Source organism: Dromiciops gliroides, chromosome 2 (genome assembly GCF_019393635.1).
Source record: "Dromiciops gliroides isolate mDroGli1 chromosome 2, mDroGli1.pri, whole genome shotgun sequence".
Lineage (NCBI taxonomy): Eukaryota > Metazoa > Chordata > Mammalia > Microbiotheria > Microbiotheriidae > Dromiciops > Dromiciops gliroides.
In genome coordinates, this window is record NC_057862.1 from 473,546,953 (window position 1) to 473,565,948 (window position 18,996).

General features: G+C 37.1%; 2 protein-coding genes across 3 annotated transcripts in view; one reads left to right on the forward strand and one right to left on the reverse strand.

Annotated features, from left to right (window-relative positions):
* SPDYA (speedy/RINGO cell cycle regulator family member A) overlaps positions 1-2,815 on the forward strand; it is a 30,814-nt gene extending 27,999 nt beyond the window's left edge. The window contains exons 6-7 of one of the 2 annotated variants that reach the window (XM_043980220.1): positions 1,745-1,747; positions 2,688-2,776. In XM_043980220.1, the coding sequence (XP_043836155.1) occupies positions 1,745-1,747; positions 2,688-2,776 (92 nt within the window). Of the gene's footprint in view, positions 1-1,744; positions 1,748-2,687 lie in introns of both variants that reach the window. The other variant, XM_043980219.1, reaches the window with a different exon arrangement.
* TRMT61B (tRNA methyltransferase 61B) lies at positions 897-18,736 on the reverse strand. Its single transcript, XM_043980218.1, has 7 exons — positions 17,939-18,736; positions 13,639-13,741; positions 9,281-9,471; positions 5,188-5,279; positions 4,532-4,761; positions 3,209-3,286; positions 897-3,060 (listed from the first exon to the last, which is right to left on the reverse strand). The coding sequence occupies exons 1-7, from the start codon at positions 18,719-18,721 to the stop codon at positions 3,020-3,022; spliced, it is 1,518 nt and encodes a 505-aa protein (XP_043836153.1). The 5' UTR covers positions 18,722-18,736; the 3' UTR covers positions 897-3,019.
* Positions 18,737-18,996: the final 260 nt, after the last annotated feature.

An 18,996-nucleotide genomic window follows, 5' to 3' on the forward strand; every position in this document is an offset into this window, starting at 1 on the left:
GGGGCAGCTAGGTAGCACAGTGGATAGAGCACTGGCCCTGGAGTCAGGAGGACCTGAGTTCAAATCCGGCCTCAGACACTTAACGCTAGCTGTGTGACCCTAGGCGAGTCACTTAATCCCAATGGCCTCACAAAAAAGAAAAAAATAAATAAATATTAAAACATTCTGAGCAGATGATTACTGAAAGAAGTAAGGGTTATTTTTTTCTTTATTTTGGTGGCTAGAAGGTAACAAACTGGCAGTGTCAACCTTGTAAAATTTATCGATCTTGGACTCAAACCCAAATCTTCCTGACTTATATTCTTTTTTCCAAGTATTTGCCCAACCTGATTTCTTAAAGACCCTTCCAGTTTTGTTCTTCTATTAAGTTACATGGACTTATGTTTGGAATTTTATTTATTGTTAGGATATTTCTGAGAGATAACTACTATTTTACTTTTAGAATTCAACTTCCTTGCTTAAGAAGAGGAAATTGATGCCCAGGGAGGTGAAGCTACTTGCCCGTGGCCACATGCTAATAGTGTCAGAACCAGAACCTATGTCTTCTAATTTCCACTGCATAGCATTCTATCTATATCACACTATCTTACCGTTAATATGGTTCTTTTAAAAACCATTGCATTGGGGTGGCTAGGTGCGCAGTGGATAAAGCACCGGCCCTGAATTCAGGAGTTCCTGAATTCAAATATGGCCTCAGACACTTGATACTTACTGTGTGACCTTGGGCAAGTCACTTAACCCCCATTGCCCCGCCAAAAAAAACCCCAAAACATTGCATTTTGTGGCAGCTAGGTGGCGCAGTGGATTGAGCACTGGCCCTGGATTCAGGAGGGCCTGAGTTCAAATCTGGCCTCAGACACTTAACACTTACTGGCTGTGTGACTCTGGGCAAGTCACTTAACCCCAATTGCCTCACCAAAAAAAAAACCAAAAACCCATTGCGTTTTAAATATAATTATAGCTATTACTTATGGCTTTTCTAAAACTTTTATGCAAATATTTTTTGTTACTGAAAAGTCTTAAATGAAATACTTATTAAAGACTAGTTGTACTTTTTTGTTTCTGCCTTTAGTGTTAGGAGTTTTGAAACCTGATGGAAACTCTAATCAGTCTTATGAAGGGCATGTCCTTATATTTCTTAGATCAATTGCCCCACTGAAGATTGTTTCTACTACTCACTTTATTACATTAGTTTCCTCTGAATTTATTTATTTATTTTTTTGTTTTGTTTTTTGTTTTTGTGGGGCATGAATTTATTTTAATCCTTTTGCAATAGCTCATCTTGGTTCAAACAAGTATCAATAAAAACTCCACAATTCTAGATTGCAGTTAAGAATTCAGAAGGAATAGACACAAAAATGGCTTCTTAGTAGCAAAACTGGAAGTCACAAAGCCTGTGCAGTAAAGCTTAGATACTTTATTCCTTTAGAACTCAAGCCTCTTTACACTTATTTCAGAAATAATTCTGACATTTAGTCACCTTGTATCCTAGCCCACAGAACATGAAAAGTAGCAAATTAAGGACGACAGCTGGTAACAACGGGAAAAATAGGAAAAACTGTACAAAGACAAATTCAATGATGTATGGCAGTCTGAAACCATTTATCATAGGGGCAAACAACCCTTACTTACACCTTGTATGTCCTGAGGGTATCACTAAATTATAGTATAATGATTAATAATTTTTTAAAAAGTCTGATCTGGTAGAGAACTATGGGGTAAGAGGAAGGGAATAGAGAAGTAGTTGGTGCCATTCCTATCCAGGGCGATGTAGAACTCCTTATTCCCTGACAGTGCATAAGAGATATATAACAAATCAAAGATTGTATAAAATAGTCTAAATATCATAAATATAATTAAAATAAATTCTGCTGTATACTAATAGTATAGATAATCGTAATTTAGCCAGCTTAGTGTGAGGAGAAACCTGAGTTCAAATCCTGCTTCTAACACTTAATGCGCTGTGAACATGAGCAAGTTACTTAACTTCTCAATTTAATTTCTTAAAATAGTTTTCTATTTTATGAAACTATTAACCAATTAGTCTTTATAACAGTGAGGCTAATAGAAATACAATGAACTAAAAAATCACTGTGTAAAAGATGTACAGACAAGTCTAATACTGTATTAAGTGAAATATGGTACTTTGGGTATGGTATTTACATACAATAACTATGTGAAAATATATACAAATTTAAATAGTTTAAATAAACTTTTATATGCTTTCCTAAATGTATTTGTGTTGGAGGTGGGGACAACCCCCAGTTGGTTATTGTTTGTAAATAGCTATTAACCCAAACATTTATTTTATATAAACCCTTTGAAAATCTCCCAAACTCAACAACAAAGTGTAACAACTTGTACTTAGTAGGATTTCATCTGAACAAGGCCTCAATATAATTGATTTTTTGACAAAGTGATTAAACCAACATTATACCTTTAAGAGACAAAAGCAAACATGAAAATTTCTGCTGCTGTTTATTAGAAAGATTTTTGACTTAACCAAAATGTTTTTATTTTAGAGAGAATTAATAAGGATATTAAATCTTTTTATTAGCCTGGATAAATTACAATCATTGAAACACAAAGGTTTTATTTTTTCCAAATGTGCTTAGAGCCATCTGAATGTATACTTTTAAAAAACCTAATTTTCCATGTATTAATACTTCTTAAAAAAATTTTTATAGCCACTGATAACGTATCAAAAAAGGGAAGGAAAACGAGTTGCATGAAGCAAGATAAATCTATGGAGTGGTTTACAGGAAATGAAGAATGAAATGGCTCAACTAAAACAACTTGGAATCATTAAATACAAAATGTCTAAATGTAATTTCAAGATAAGTGTCAAAATGAGGTAATATATGTTTTGTTTTTTTTTAAGAGTTGCACAGTTGCCTGTTCCCTTAGCTTTCATATTTCAAAATTTGTATGTAATAAAAGTAATCATTTACAATATTAAGTTTATCTTGGTACTTTACAATCTTGATATCAGTTGCAGTCAGTCATCTGGAGTACTCAGTTAATGTTCTGGGTTGAACTTCCTCAATTTGACAAGAAAAGCTAATTTAAGAGAAAAAAGTAGTGTCATTAAAATGACATAGAATTTACTTAACATGGATAACTGAGTTTAAAATGTTAAATTATAAATGTGGTTAAAAACATTTAACATTTTATCTAACATAGGAATTATTTACTGAATATTACTTACCTGTGTGATTAGCTTGTGAATGAAAGGGTCTAGCAATGTAGGGAATTGAGCTATATGGAAAACCAGAAGGTGATTCATCTGGATGCAAAGAAAAAAATATATGTATATATTATTATTATTCTATTATAAACTATACAGAAATCTTCAAAACTTGATTTAAGAGCTATTAACATATCTTAACATTACTTATCCTTTGTTATGTTTTTTTCATCTTTGGTTAATACAATATATTCCCTAAGTAAGTTAACATTATATTTAACTTTTATCTCTGGGTCTCTGCTGTCTTAAAAAATAAACTTGTCACAGCATCATCTTGTCCATGTCTGTAAGGTTTTTTGTTTTACAATCAGTGATCAAGGTTTAGAAACTAATTTATGGGATTAAGGATTAAGCAACACATACATAGCACAGGTTTTTTAAAATTTACTTCTTTCAAACTTCTCAAAGCAACAGCTCTCTCTATTAGGTCATTACTTTAGAAATTATAAAAAATCCCCTTCTGTACAACTTCCATTCTCTGTTTATTCATGTTTGTTAAATTCTTTGTACCTCCAGATGCATTCTTTATAAGATATATTGGGGGCAACTAGGTGGTGCAGTGAATAGAGCACTGGCCCTCGATTCAGGAGGACCAAAGTTTGAATCCAGCCTCAGACACTTGACACTTACTAGCTGTGTGACCTTGGGCAAGTCACTTAACCCTCATTGCCCCACAAGAAAAATAATAAAATAAAAACAAAACACATCAAGATATATTAAAAAAAAAAAAAAACTAGAGGGCAGCTAGGTGGTGCAGTGGATAAAGCACTGGCCTTGGATTGAGGAGGACCTGAGTTCAAATCTGGCCTCAGACACTTGACACTTACTAGCTGTGTGACCCTGGGTAAGTCACTTAACCCTCATTGCCCCGCAAAAAAACCCAAAAAAACAAATAACTATTTGTATGTAGGGCCCTACTATTTAAATGTGAATATTTTTTCATCAAAACTACTGATATTGGGAGCTTTTCTTTACAGACATTAATGTATACAGCATCTTCTACAAACTTTATAGAAATAATTTTAAAATACTGCATATACTAAGAAACTCAACACCTCCTAACAGTAACAAAGGTCACTGAGAGGCAGGAAAAGTTAGGAGTCACTTGCTGGATTGTATTCAGGAGGTTCTAAATTAACTGCACATGAATAAGTAAAGTATCATAATTCAGTACCTAAAAGGAGTTAAGTATTAAGTGTCTCAAGTGATATTCACTGAATACTCAGAAACCCAGAATCCATTTAGTAATGCAAAATATTTTCATACCAGAAAAGTCATCCTTACCATCATCTTTCTCTTGTGCATTCTCACTTTCTTCAGTGTCAATTTCCCTTTGAGAATGTAACTTTAAATCCATATTGGTTTTAGCCTCTACTCTTTGGGCTAAAGTGCCATCTTTCCTTTTTGCTGGGCATATTAACCAGTCTCTAAGAAGAACTTCTCTTATCTGTTCACACCAGAACGCAAGTTTGCAGGTACGTATTCCTTCTAAAAGCTCAATTACCTGTGTGATACTTTCAGAAAAAAGCAAAATGTATATTGAAATCTTAATAAGAACACTACAAGTTTTTAAAATACATTTGTTACGCCACCAAACAACCAAAATATAGCATTGAATCAAGGTTAAAAACGATTTGGGAAAAAAAAGCTACTGTATTCTGCAAGAACTTTGAGAGTAAGCAAGAACCTCATTTAGATCCCAGTGTTAGCATGACATCAATATTATAACTTTCCATGTTAGTGGGAAAGAAACCTTATATATGAAAATGTATATAAAATGTGGTTTAACTAGCAATTATAACAATATGCAAATAAGTATGGTACTTTATGATAGGGTTTTATTATATGATGTTTGTTTCCACAAATTATAACTACACAATTGTTCCACTTTGATGTTTCAGTGAAATTAAAATGTATTTATTATTATATTACATACTCACTTTGCTAAATATACTGCACATATGCCACCCTGCTTAAGATTTGGATATACAATAGGCAAAGCAATTTGAGGATTTAGCATGTCCAAAGCCACCTGTAAAGGACAGAAAATGTGTACTGAATTTTATTAAGGGACAAAATTTGGGAGGGTATGTTAGAGAAATGGAGAAGAGGTAGTTTACTTTCAGAAAGCTATTTCATATATTTAAGAATGTTTTTCATTAGAATGTAGTATTAAGGGGGCGGCTAGGTGGCGCAGTGGATAAAGCATCGGCCCTGGATTCAGGAGTTACTGAGTTCAAATCTGGCCTCAGACACTTAACACTAACTAGCTGTGTGACCCTGGGCAAGTCACTTAACCCCAACTGCCTCACTAAAAAAAAACAAAAAAAAACAAAACAAAAACAGAATGTAGTATTAACAAGTGTCTTATGATTGATATTGATATACCTGTCTGGTGATCTATAATTGTCAGCACCTCTAGATTTTGACTTAAAAAAATATAATGGGGGGAAGCTGGATGGCGCAGTGGATGGAGCACCGCCCCTGGATTTGGGAGGACCTGAGTTCAGGTCCGACCTCAGATATTTGACACTTGCAGGCTGTGTGACCCTGGGCAGGTCACTTGGCCCTCATTGCCCTGCAAAAACAACAAAACAAAGCAACAAAACATAATGACATGTCTTAGATAGGGTAATTTTACATTTTTCTTTGGATTTCTTTTTAAAGATTTACACATTTCATCTAAACTTTTTTGTTTGTTTTGTTCATTTTTGCGGAGCAATAAGGGTTAAGTGACTTGCCCAGGGTCACACAGCTAGTAAGTATCAAGTGTCCAAGGTCAGATTTGAACTCAGGTCCTCTTCAGTCCAGGACCAGTGCTTTATCCATTGCACCACCTAGCTGCCCCCTCATCTAAACTTTTAACAGTAAAAATTAACATTATTCAAAGTCTGATTTAATTTATCACATAGAAGAAAAAGAGTGAGTCTGAGCTGGGGGATAAGAGCCCCTGTGAATTTATTATTAAAGGTTTTATTAATATGCTTGTTTTAAAAATCATAGTCAAGGGGCAGCTAGGTGGCACAGTGGATAGAGCACGGGCCTTGGATTCAGGAGGACCTGAGTTCAAATCCAGCCTCAGACACTTGACACTAGCTGTGTGACCCTGGGCAAGTCACTTAACCCCAACTGCCACACACACACACACACACAAAATCATAGTCAAGTCCTCATTTCCTGTCATGGTCCATGACCACTAATAACCATCACTGAACCTTTTCTGATAATAAAGGAAACAGTTAGGTAAACAAAACTACCATGTGTGCAACATGGAAGAAGGAAGTGTCTCCTGTAAGTTTGGAAAAAGTGTTCCTAAGGAAGAAAATTTGTGCTTGGTTTCTTTTGTATTCCTCACAATGCCCAATAATAGTTCTAGTCACAAATATGGTATACAAATTCTTCTTAGAGGAATGGTTTTGAATATAAAATTCACTACAAATAAAAATAGTTAGTCAATGTCCAAAACAAAAAAAAAATTATTGATGACTCCTAACAATTTGAAACTATTTACATGTTAAATGTTTACTGAGTGATACTTTATACTATGATGATTTGCTTTTAGAAAAACACAATCCACCACTTATTTGATGACATGATGGTTATCAAATAAGCAAAATATTGAAAACAACCAAGTTGGTCGCTTAATTGGCTAATAATTAATGACCATTAACTAATTCTTAGACTTTAGCTGAAAACAGAGACATAATTCAGTGAAAAGAATGTTGGAAGGGGCAGCTAGATGGCGCAGTGGATAGAGCACCGGCCTTGGAGTCAGGAGTACCTGGGTTCAAATCTGGCCTCAGACACTTAACACTTACTAGCTGTGTGACCCTGGGCAAGTCACTTAATCCCAATTGCCTCACTAAAAAAAAAAAAAGAAAAAGAAAAGAATGCTGGACTTGAAGTCAGAAGACCTTAAAACCTAACTCTTCTACCTTAAGAAAATCACTTCATCTTTCTGAAGGCTCACTTTCCTCAACCACAAAATGATGGGGTTGGATTAGATGACCTCTAAGGTCTATCCAGATCAGTCTGTATTTCTGATAAGACCTGAATTTGAGTAATAGAAATAAGTATTAACAAATTAATGAGTGATGCATACATTTTTTCCTAATTTAAAAAAACTGACTTTAAATTATAAACTTGTAGGGACAGCTAGGTGGCGCAGTGGATAAAGCACTGGCCCTGGATTCAAGAGGACCTGAGTTTAAATCTGGCCTCAGATACTTGACACTTGCAAGCTGTGTGACCCTGGGCAAGTCACTTAACCCTCATTGCGCTGCCCCCCCAAATGATAAACTTGTTCGTTATTATTGCCTATTCAAAGGGAGGCACTAGACTTGAAATAAGAATGAATTGGGTTCAAGACCTGTCAATAGTAAACTTTGTGACTGAGTAAGTCACTCTAAATTCCTGAATCTGTTTCCTTATCTGTAAAATTGAGATATTTCTTTTGAACTACTTATAGAATTGTGAGGAAAGTGCTATATAAACCATAAAATACTCTATAAATGTAGCTTATTATCCCAGGTTTTATCTGTAAATGCAAAATTGTTCATACACATACATATACAACCACTGATTTGTCTAGTATCCTATTAACTGAAAATCTCCATCAATTAGCACCCCTATACTTCCTTCACCAGCATAATAAGCAAAGATGTTCATTATGGTAACTCCAAGGTATTCAAAGATACTGAAATAGTTTTGTAACAGTTTTTTTTTAAACTGGGAGGGTGCTCAGAGACCATTAAGTCCAATGCATACCTAAAAGGAATCCTTAATATAATGTACTCCATAAGTGGTCATCTAGTCTTTGCTTGAAGACCTGCAATGAGGGCTATCACCACCTCCCAAAGCAGCTAGTGTACTTCAGGGCAGCCCTATATATAAGAAAGCTTTTACTATTATTAAGCATAAATTTATCTCTTTGCAACTTCTACCCAATGATCTTGTTACTGTTTGTTATGACAAATTTGAACAAGCCAAACAGAAGATTACTATGGTAGTCCATCAGATACTTAAAGATAGCTATCATGTCACTCTGAGACTTTCCAGACTATACTCAGGTCCTTCAAAGAATCTCCACATAGAATAGTCTTTAAGTCCTTCACCATTTTTGTTGTTCTTCTTTGGACTCTCCTGTTTATCAGTGTCTTGCTTGCTTACTTGGCAATTGGGGTTCAGTGACTTGCCCAGGGTCACACAGCTTAATAAGTGTCTAAGGTCAGATCTGAACTCAGGTCTTCCTGACTTCAGAACTGGTACTTTATCCCAATGTCTTCCTTAAATTGTGGTACCCAGAACACAGTAGTTCAGATTTGGTCTGACCAGGGCAGAGTACAGTAGTACCAACACTTCTTTATTCCTGGAAGCTATGCCTTGATTAATGCAACCTAGTGCCTCATTAACTCATCTAGTTGTTATCACAATGCTGACTCATACAAAGTCTACAGTCTACTTAAAACTTTTATTGAAGGCATATCAAATTATGTCCAGTATGTTGTCAATATTAAAAGGATATTCTGCTTGTTTATAACTTGACATGCTATATGAAACTTAATCAACCAGAATATTTAATTAACTAGGAAATATTCCCCAATCATTCTGTGTAAGTTCCTGCCTAGTTAAAATGTGTCAACAGAAGAAACATGGTATGTTAAGTATGAGAAAAATTCAGTTCAACAAACATTTATTAAGCACCTACTTTACAAGGTGTTGGGGATACAAAACCAAAAATGAAATAGTCATTGTCTTCAAGGAAAAGAAAAATTTAGAAATCCAAGTTAGAGGAATTAGGGTTTGGTAGGAAGTATTTCAATGACATGATGTTCCTTTTGGATATCATGTCTGCATGTCAGGAAAATATCATCCTACAAGCACAAGTGAGAAAACTGAGTTGATACAACACAACCTTGTATCATTTAAAGAGGGACCATGAAGTAAATATGCCCCTCCTAATGGTCCAGTGCAACCCTAAATACATGTGGGCTGAATACCTAATGTTCTAGAACACACTTTTAGAAGATTTACCCCATCAAATGTTATGGATTCTATGTCCTCAGCAGCTTTTAAAATGTCCTTATGAATGAAATCCACGTTATCTGGCCATTCTTCTATATGACTAATCTTCCATGCATCACGCCAGCACTTGTAGTTCTTCTTAGCCTGGTTGTGGTGGTCTTTTCTAATTTCAAAACTTTTAACTTGTCCCTGTAATCCAACTAAAATAGTTGAAGGAATAACATTGAACAATAGTGGTAATATTTTCATAATTTTGTAATGGCGTTGGTTTTTTAAAATAACAAAAAGAAAGCAGCCTCCCACCTTCTACAGGAAGTTTTTCCCAATGCCTCCTCTTTATGTTAGTGCCTTCCCTCTTTTGATTATTTCCAATTTATCCTGTAGATAGCTTGTTGTTTGCATGTTGTCTCCCCCATTAGACTGTGAGCTCCCTGAGCTTTCTTTGCATCCTTAGCACTTAGCAGAGTGCCTGGCACATAAGAGGTGATGGATAAATATTGAATGACTGACTTATCACTGCCTCCAGGTTTGAGCTATGTAGGCTCATAACCCCAGTTCTGGATCTGGATGACATGTATGCAAGCTAATCCCTAGTTAGAATTCCACTTTCCAGTTCTGAAACCTAACCAAATTGATACTGCCATTGTTACTGGAAAGGTTATTTTCATCTACTCACCTATGGCTCCACTCCTCTTTCCAGTAACTTTCCAGAACAAAATACCACTCCTCACATGTGTTATCTCACGAACAAGAAAGTAACTTCCTTGAAAGCAAGAATTTATCCCTTTTGTATTTGTATCTCCTCTCCAGAACTTACCACATAGTAAATGTTTAATAAATGCTTATCTATTTATTTAACTTGATAAAAGACAGAATCAAACAAGAGATTTGAAGGGCCCATCTCATGAAGAGGCAAAAAGATAAATTTAGTCTCATAGGTATTAAATCCATTGTTGTTTAGTCTCATCTGGCTCTTTGTGATCCTGTGGACCAACTGTCCATGGAATTTTCTTGGCAAAGGTACTGGAGTGTTTTGCCATTTCCTTCTCCAGTTTATTGTAGGCAGGAGTTAAGTGGCTTGCCCAGGGTCACAAAGCTACTAAGTATCTGAGGTAAAATTTGAACAATGGGCTTTCTGACTCCTATCCCAGTGCTCTATCCATGTCACCTAGCTGCCCCATACTAAATATGACAAGAATTATCATGGCAAATCCCATTTTGAGCCATGTTATAGGTATCAGACCACTAAATAAGGAAAGAAATACAAGTCATTTAAAACAAACCTGAAAAACATATATTCTGTTAAGAATGTCATCACATCTTAAGTCCATTAGGTACTTACTGAATCAACTTAATTTACTTAGAACTACAACCAGTCATCAAATACAGCTAACCAAACTTTGGATTGGCTAAAAACCTATATTCCTATAGGTAAAACTATTTATAGATTGAGCCATCTAAAGATAGTCTTTTTTACTATCCAAAGTAATCTATTGTGATTGCATTTTTTTTGTACCAGATCTGTTATTTTATTGGCATAGGGAACTCACAATGAGCAAATTCCATCTACAAATGTAGATCCACATCTTCTACAGAATTTACAATCTCAGAAAGTTGCCTGGGATACCCTTTGACCCAGCAATACCACTTTTGAGTCTTTTTCCCAAAGAGATCATGGAAAGGGGAAAAGGACCCACGTGTACAAAAATATTTATAGCTGCTCTTTATGTGGTGGCAAGGAATTGGAAGTTGAGGGGATGCCCATCAATTGGGGAATGGCTGGACAAGTTGTGGTATATGAATGTAATGGAATACTATTGTGCTGTAAGAAATGATGAGCAGGAGTTCAGAGAAACCTGGAGGGTCTTGTGTGGGCTGATGATGAGTGAGATGAGCAGAACCAGAAGAACATTGTACACAGTATCATCAACATTGTGTGTTGATCTACTGTGATGGACTATATTCTTCTCACCAATGCAATGGTACAGAAGAGTTCCAGGGGACTCATGATGGAAGAGGATCTCCAAATTCAGGGGGAAAAAAAAAAAGAACTGTGGACTATAGATGCTGATTGAACCATACTATTTCTTTTGTTTTTGGTGCTGTTGTTTTTCTATTTTGAGGTTTTTCCTCATTGCTCTGATTTTTCTCTTATAACATGACTAATGCAGAAATATGTTTAATGTTATTTTATATATATATATATATATATGTATATATGTATATATGTATGTATGTATGTATATATATATATATATATATATATAAAACCTATATCAGATTACCTGCTGTGTAGGGGAGGGGGGAGGGCGGGGAGGGAGGGAGAAAAATCTGAAATTGGAAAGCTTGTATAAACAAAAGTTGATAACTATCTTTACATGTAACTGGCAAAAAAAAAATACTTTATTAAAAAAAGGGGGGGGCAGCTAGGTGGCTCAGTGTATAGAGCACCAGCCTTGGATTCAGGAGGACCTGAGTTCAAATCCGGCCTCAGACACTTGACACTTACTAGCTATGTGACCCCCATTGCCCCACAAAACAAAAACAAAAAAAAAAAGTTGCCTGGGGCACTGAGAATAAATTGATTTATTCAGGGTCACATATGTTAGAGGCAATACTTGAACCCACATCTTCTGGACTCTGAGACCAGTTCCGTTTTCCCTTTCCATGCTGCCACTTCTTGTTGAGTACATTGCTTTTACAATTTCAATGCAAAAGAAAGAAAGAAAACTATTGTTCAGAATGCCTTAACTAGGAAGTACACAAAAATATTTGAAGTGGCTTGCACTATGCCACCTGGTGGTACAGAGGAAGACTTGAATTTGGACTCAAAAGAATTTGACTGAATTCAACCACAGCTTTACCACAAACTATTATGTGACATTAGGCAGATAACTTAATTTTTCTAGGCCTTAGTTTCCTTATTTTAAAAATAATAGGGGGCGGCTAGGTGGTGCAGTGGATAGAGCACCGGCCCTGGAGTCAGGAGTACCTGAGTTCAAATCCGGCCTCAGACACCTGACACTTATTAGCTGTGTGACCCTGGGCAAGTCGCTTAACCCCCATTGCCCCGCAAAACAAACAAACAAAAAAATAATAATAATAGGGTAAGAGGGTGGCTAGGTGGCACAGTGGATAAAGCACCGGCCCTGGATTCAGGAGTACCTGAGTTCAAATCTGGCCTCAGACACTTGATACTTACTAGCTGTGTGACCCTGGGCAAGTCACTTAACCCTCAATGCCCTGAAAAAAAAAACACAAAAAACAAAAACAAAAAATAAAATAATAGGGTAAAATGATGATGTCTGAGACCCCTTTCAACTTTGAATTTATTATCCAATGAATGGTGGGTAGAAGTTTAGATATAGAAAAGAAATAGTTGAGGCATAAGAAAGGGTACAAAGGAGCAGAAATGTTAGAGAAGCAATAGACAACTGAATAAAGGTTGAAGAGATGATATAAAAAGTGGGTCCCATGTGGCTTAGAGAAATTTGTTTATTTGTCTTGTCACATTAATAAATAGATAAAAAATCATTAAGTACTTGCTCACAAGTACAAGCACTGTGCTAAGACCTAAGGACACAAATACATAAGACTGCTTCTGCCCCAAAGGGAATGGGGGACAGGGGAATGACAGGCTTTTAGTATGGAAATTTATAGGAATGATGAGTTAGGCTATAGTGGAACAAATTGACACACCCTATGCAGTAATATGACAGTTGATTGGATCTTGGTTCATGGTTCCAGAACTGGAAGAGGTGGGGGAAGAATATAGTCACCACTGTTTGCATGGAGTCTGTGGAAGATGGGGTAAAGTGAAGAACTGCTAGATTTTTCCTGAAATAGTATTCTTAGAGATACATAATAGAATTCGTCTTTCTCCCCAAAACTTCCTCTCCCCAACTTTGTTATTACTGTCAAGAGTACTACTATCTAGCCACCCAGGCTCAAAAATCTCATCATTCTCAACTCCTTACTCCCACTCACCTTGCATATCCATTCTGTTGTCGTCTTATTCCTTTCTACCTTCACATCTCCCCTACCTGTCTTCTTCCCTCCATTCATACACCTGCCAAGATGGCACATGTCTTACTCAAGTTTCTCCCCATTCAAATCCATTCTCAGCTGTTTTTGCCTTTCTTTGTATCCCCAGAGATAAGCACAGGCCTGGCACATAGTAAACACTTAATAAATGCTTGTTGACTGACATGCAGTCAGCAATCAGTAGGCCCAGGAAAACAGAAGACCCAGAGTAGAATTTCCATTGTCTCTGCTGTGGGCAATTAGGCTACATGTTTATCATTGTTTTAAGTTCATTCTATCTTAACACAAAATGAAATTATTTCAGTTTATTCACAATTTCTTACCTGCTTGCGATAAAAACAAACTCATTCCGCCAGATCCTGAGCCAACATCCAAAATGGTATCGCCTTGTTTGACATTCATCATCATCAGCATCATATTCATATCCTATTAAAAAATTAATAATTTAGAGTTATCTATATTAACAAGTACTTGAACACTATACTAGGCATCGAGTAGGGAGAAAGAAGAAATATTCTCACAAGGAGCTTACGTTATAGATAATATAATTTAAATTGTTCAATTAAAGGCTACCAAAGACCTCTTTTTTTTTTTTGGTGAAGCAATTGGGGTTAAGTGACTTGCCTAGAGTCACACAGCTAGTAAGTGTTAAGTGTCTGAGGCCAGATCCGAACTCAGGTCCTCCTGACTCCAGGGCTGGTGCTCTATCCACTGCGCCATCTAGCTGCCCCCCAAAGACCTCTTAATAACCAAATGTAATGGCCTTTTCTTCTCAGTGTTAATCTTCAACCTCTGCAGCATATGACCTTACCTGAGGGTTCCCAATTTTATATCTTAGCCTCAACATCTTTCTTTCCAGGGATCTGACAGATGTTTCCCCATAAATGTCCAACTAGCAGCACCTCAAACTGAACATATCCAAAACCTAACTCCATATATTGCTCTCCAAATTAGATCTTCATCCTTTCCTATTTGTTATTGACCCCACCAGTTTCCTGGTAATCTAGATTCAAAAGCTCAGTTATCTTTTGATTCTTTCTTCTCTCTTATTTCCAATCATTTAAGACCTGTCAAGTATCTTCATACCACCCCAATTCTTATGGTTCCTTTCCATTCCTACTGCTATCACCTTAAATCATGTCCTCATCTCTTGAGCCTGGACCACTATAATAACCTCCTAACTGGCCTTTCTGCGTTGACTTTTCTTCCACTCCATCTTTCAGTGCTATTAGTCCTTTGTGATCTTAAAGCACAGCTCTGACCAAGTTACTCCTCTCCACTTACTGACTAAAATACAAACTGCTTAGTAGTCTTGCATTTAAGTTCTAAGATCACCCTTCCAAATGATGGAGCTATTGATGAGGGAAGAAGGAAAATGAGCTATATGTATTCATCCACCGCATCCCAAGTAGTAGTGGACTTGGTCATTCTGTTTGCTATGGATGGAACGCCTTATACTCCTAACTCTAGCGATCAAACTTCTACCTATCCTTTCAAAGCCCACCTCAAATAAAATGATCACCAGGAAGCCTTCAATCACAACTGGTGGTACACTTTATCTCTCTAATGGCTCTTACTAGACTTTTATTATAATCGTTTGTGTATTTGTCTTATTTCCCCTACTTTAGATTGTAAGCTGCCTAAGGAGAAAGACTGTATGCTTACACACTAGGGACTAAATAAAACCACATAAAGAAGTGAATGAAAATTGGCATTTAAAAATGAATTTGAATAAAAATAGGAAACAAATGGTTTAATAAAAACCACATTGGAGGCCATAGGTTCAATTCCTCCTCAGAATTCCTTTATTGTCTGCTCTTTACTTACAAAGAAGTAGCAGCTTAGTCAGTAAACTTTTATTAATCACTTACCATATGCTAGGTACTGTGCTAAGTACTGGGGATACAAAGAAAGGCAAAAGACAATCCCTGCTTTCAAGGAGGTCACAGTCTAATGGGGGAGAAAATAAGCAAACAACTATGTACAAATATATACAGGATAAATTGAAAACAACAGAGAAAACACTATATAGTGTTTGAAGTACTAGACTTGGAGTCAGGAAAAACCAAGTTGAAATCCCCCTTGACATGTATTAGTTAGCTATGTGATCCTGGGTAAATAATTTAACCTTTATGTTCTTCAAGCAAGTCTCTAGGACTTAATTATTTTAGTGAAATGAACCCCTGGCAATGGTGAAAGAAAGAATCCTAAGAGAACAATTGGCCATAACCTGTTTCACATTTTTTCCAAAATTAAGGCCATTAATAAAACAGTGTTTGGCTTTTCACAAGTATGTCATGAAACCATTTAAAATCTAAAAAGAAAGAAAGCAAGCTACTTATACCCAAAGTTTTTACTGGCTTATCACGTTGCTCCCCAAACTTTTTCAATCTGGCCTCAATACCCACTAATCTACTAAAACTCTCAAAATTACCAGTGGTATCCTTCCTATTTGCCAGATCCAAAGGTCTTTTTATAGTCCACATGCTTCTTGATTTCTCCAAAGCATTTGACACTAATGACCACCCCCTCCTTTTGAATAATCACTCCTTTCTTCACTTCAGATACCAGTGTCTAAGAATAGGTATTTCTTAAGGTTCTAGCCTTTACATTGTTCTTTCTCACTCTCCCACTGTCTCTCACACTCCTTCCCCATCTCCCTTGACAATATTGTTCACTCCCATAGCTTCAATTACCCTTTCTTCTAATGATTCCCAAATTTCTATGTTTAACCCTGATATCTTTTGAGAGATCAGACCTTTCAAATGCCTATTGGGTATTAATCTCTATGTGGAGATCCCACAAGTATCTCAAAGCCAATTATATCCAAGATTTTATTTTCCCCTACATCCTGTTCATTTTGATTACTATTTTCACTGACATCATTCATTTTCTCTCTTACACTGAAAACCTTGTACTGACTCTTCCCTTTCTTGGCTTTCATTTCCAATTAATTATCAAACTCTGATACAACCAAAATATCTTTCACAACTGGGGTAGCTAGATGATGCACTGGACAGTGTCCCAGGCTTGGAGTCAGGAAGACCTAAGTTCAAATCTAGCCTCAGACATTTACTTACTTGCTACATGACCCTGGGCAAGTAACTTAACCCATTTGCCTCTGTTTCCTCAGCTATATAATAAGGATAATAATGCTAGCAGGTTGTAGTGAAGATCAAGTGAGGTAATTAAAGCTCTTAGTACAGTGCCTGGCTTTATAAATGTCAGCATTATTAAATGTACATTATTAAATGTTGCATGAATGTCTATTCTCATAGTTTAGGTCCTTACTACCACTTGCAGGAATTACCATTAAGCATTCTTACTTCAACTTTCCTCCCCTTAACTCATTCTTCATACTGCTGACAGACTAGTTTTCTAATGTTACTGTTCACATTTTTCTCTAACCTCCAAATAAAGTCCAAACTCCTCTCAACGGCATTCAAGGCCCTTCAAAACCTGGCACCACACTACATCTTCCAGCTTTATCTCCCAATAGTCCTTTCCCATATACTTTATACTTTATACTTAAGTCAGACAGGACTACTCTCATTCCTCCCTACTCCTTGACCATTATATTTCTACTCCTAAAGTCCAGATCACATATGTCCTGCCCCCAAGTCAGTAAGGACCTTTTGATCACTTAGACTTCAGTATGTTATCTTGCACATTTAATAGACAACGTGCATTTTGTATTTTATATGTCATTATCTTTATATGTCATTCATGTAGGCTCAAAGGGCAGGGATTAGATTTTATTTAAACTGATTACCCCTGCTTAGTGTTCTGCACATGGTAGGCACTAAATACATTTTTTCCCAATTGGATATTTTGTTCTAAAAAAATTGGTTATGACAACAAAAAATAAATAAATAAAATAAAATATGTTATGAGCCAATCTGTGTCCCAGCTACCATCTATGCTATTTTCCTAGGACAAAAGAGTATTGAAATTACACTGACTATAGCAAGTAATAGCTAATATAACATTATGAATTTTCCTAGTCTTAAATTTGACATTCAATGGCTTAGTTCAACCACCCGATGTACTAATACAAATTAGTATTACCACTTCTGATCAACACAGAAGAGTAGATGTAAACAATTAGCCTTGGGGGAGGGGAGATGCGTTAATAGATGTATAATTCATGAACTGCTTAACTGTTCTTCTATATGGAGGACACTGATCAGAATGAGATCATAATTTTTGTTTAACAAGCATTTATTAAGCACCTATATACTAGGCACTGTGCTAGATGCTGGAAATACAAAAATGAAAGAATCCCTCCCCACAACGATCTTACATTCTGTCACACACACACACTTCAAAGAACTGTGATTTTATTAATGTGGATACTCTTTACCAATGAAGATCTTCTCCACACCTTGATATCTTCCTGAAAGCTATAGTAGATAAAATAAAATCAGGCCTCTGGTATCAGATCCTGTCAAAAAAAAAGGAATCTGAGCCCCCAAAAGTATTTTAAAATGGTCATAAATAACATTTTATATACAACTAAGAATAATATTTTCACTAGGGATGAAACTATATAAAGTTCAGATACATTAGACCACCATATGTGCCGCTTTAGGAACTGGTGGTTACCTAAATAATGGGCATTACCTTCGGATATGATATAGTAGGCCCCCTTTTCATCAATAAAACAAACTCCTCCAAAGCTGGTCTTCTCAGCATAAAGCGGTGACCAATGGAACTCCTAAACAATTGGCCAGGTAACTTCCCAATCATTTCTTTGTATGGAATTGCTCCCCAGTTACAGCTTAATTGTCCTGCAGCCTCCAACTTAAACAGTTTTTTAAATATATTTTCGCCTTTTTGGAACTCAGCATAAAGAAGGTCCCCGGGTTGAAAGGGGAGTTCCTTGGGCCTTGACCTGATGGAGTGTGCAGGCATCTCTTTGGTCTGCGAGGGCTGGGCTTTACAACAATCCTCGGGAGCCCGTGGTGGAGGCGGGGAGGTCACCTCGATTTCATCGCTGCATTCCTCCTGGCCAGTGGCCAAGTACTTGGTCTCTGGAGACAGCATCTCCTCTGGCAACATTCTCGGGGGCTTCTCCAGAGAAGAAAGGCATCGGGCGCCCTGGGCTCCCAAGGAAGGCTGCGACCAGGATGCGTCGTCGCCTTGCTGTGCAACAGAAGCATCCTGGGGCTCCGTGATGTTCTCATCTTTCCCCCAAGTCCCGCTCCCCCCACCCAAATCCCCAGGGACCCTGGAAAAGGAGATGCAGGACCACGGTCCAGTCCCTCTTAAAAGGCAGATAGGCCTTCGCTTAAGTCGAACTGGCAGATGATCCTGCAACTTCCCATGCTGGCAGCGGCCAAGTCCGAGCCCAGTCCCCTGCAGCAACCGAAACGCCAAGCCGCACTTCGCAACCGGCAGAAGCATGGTTTCAGTCGCAGCGCCTGCGGTCTCAGGTTAGTGACGTCATGCGGGGCGACTAAAGCCTTCCGGATCCGGGGACTAGCTAGCCATCAACCAGGAAGGCTGCCATGGTCCCGTACGAGTGACGTAAACCCGGCAAGGGAAGCTTTCCGTGTCAGTGCGGGCCAATCAAGCAATAATTCAGTCCACTTAATCACTAAGACTAGTGAATGGCCCACTACGTATCCGGCACAGTACCAAGTGCTGGGGTTACAAAGAAAGGCAAAAATACCGTCTCA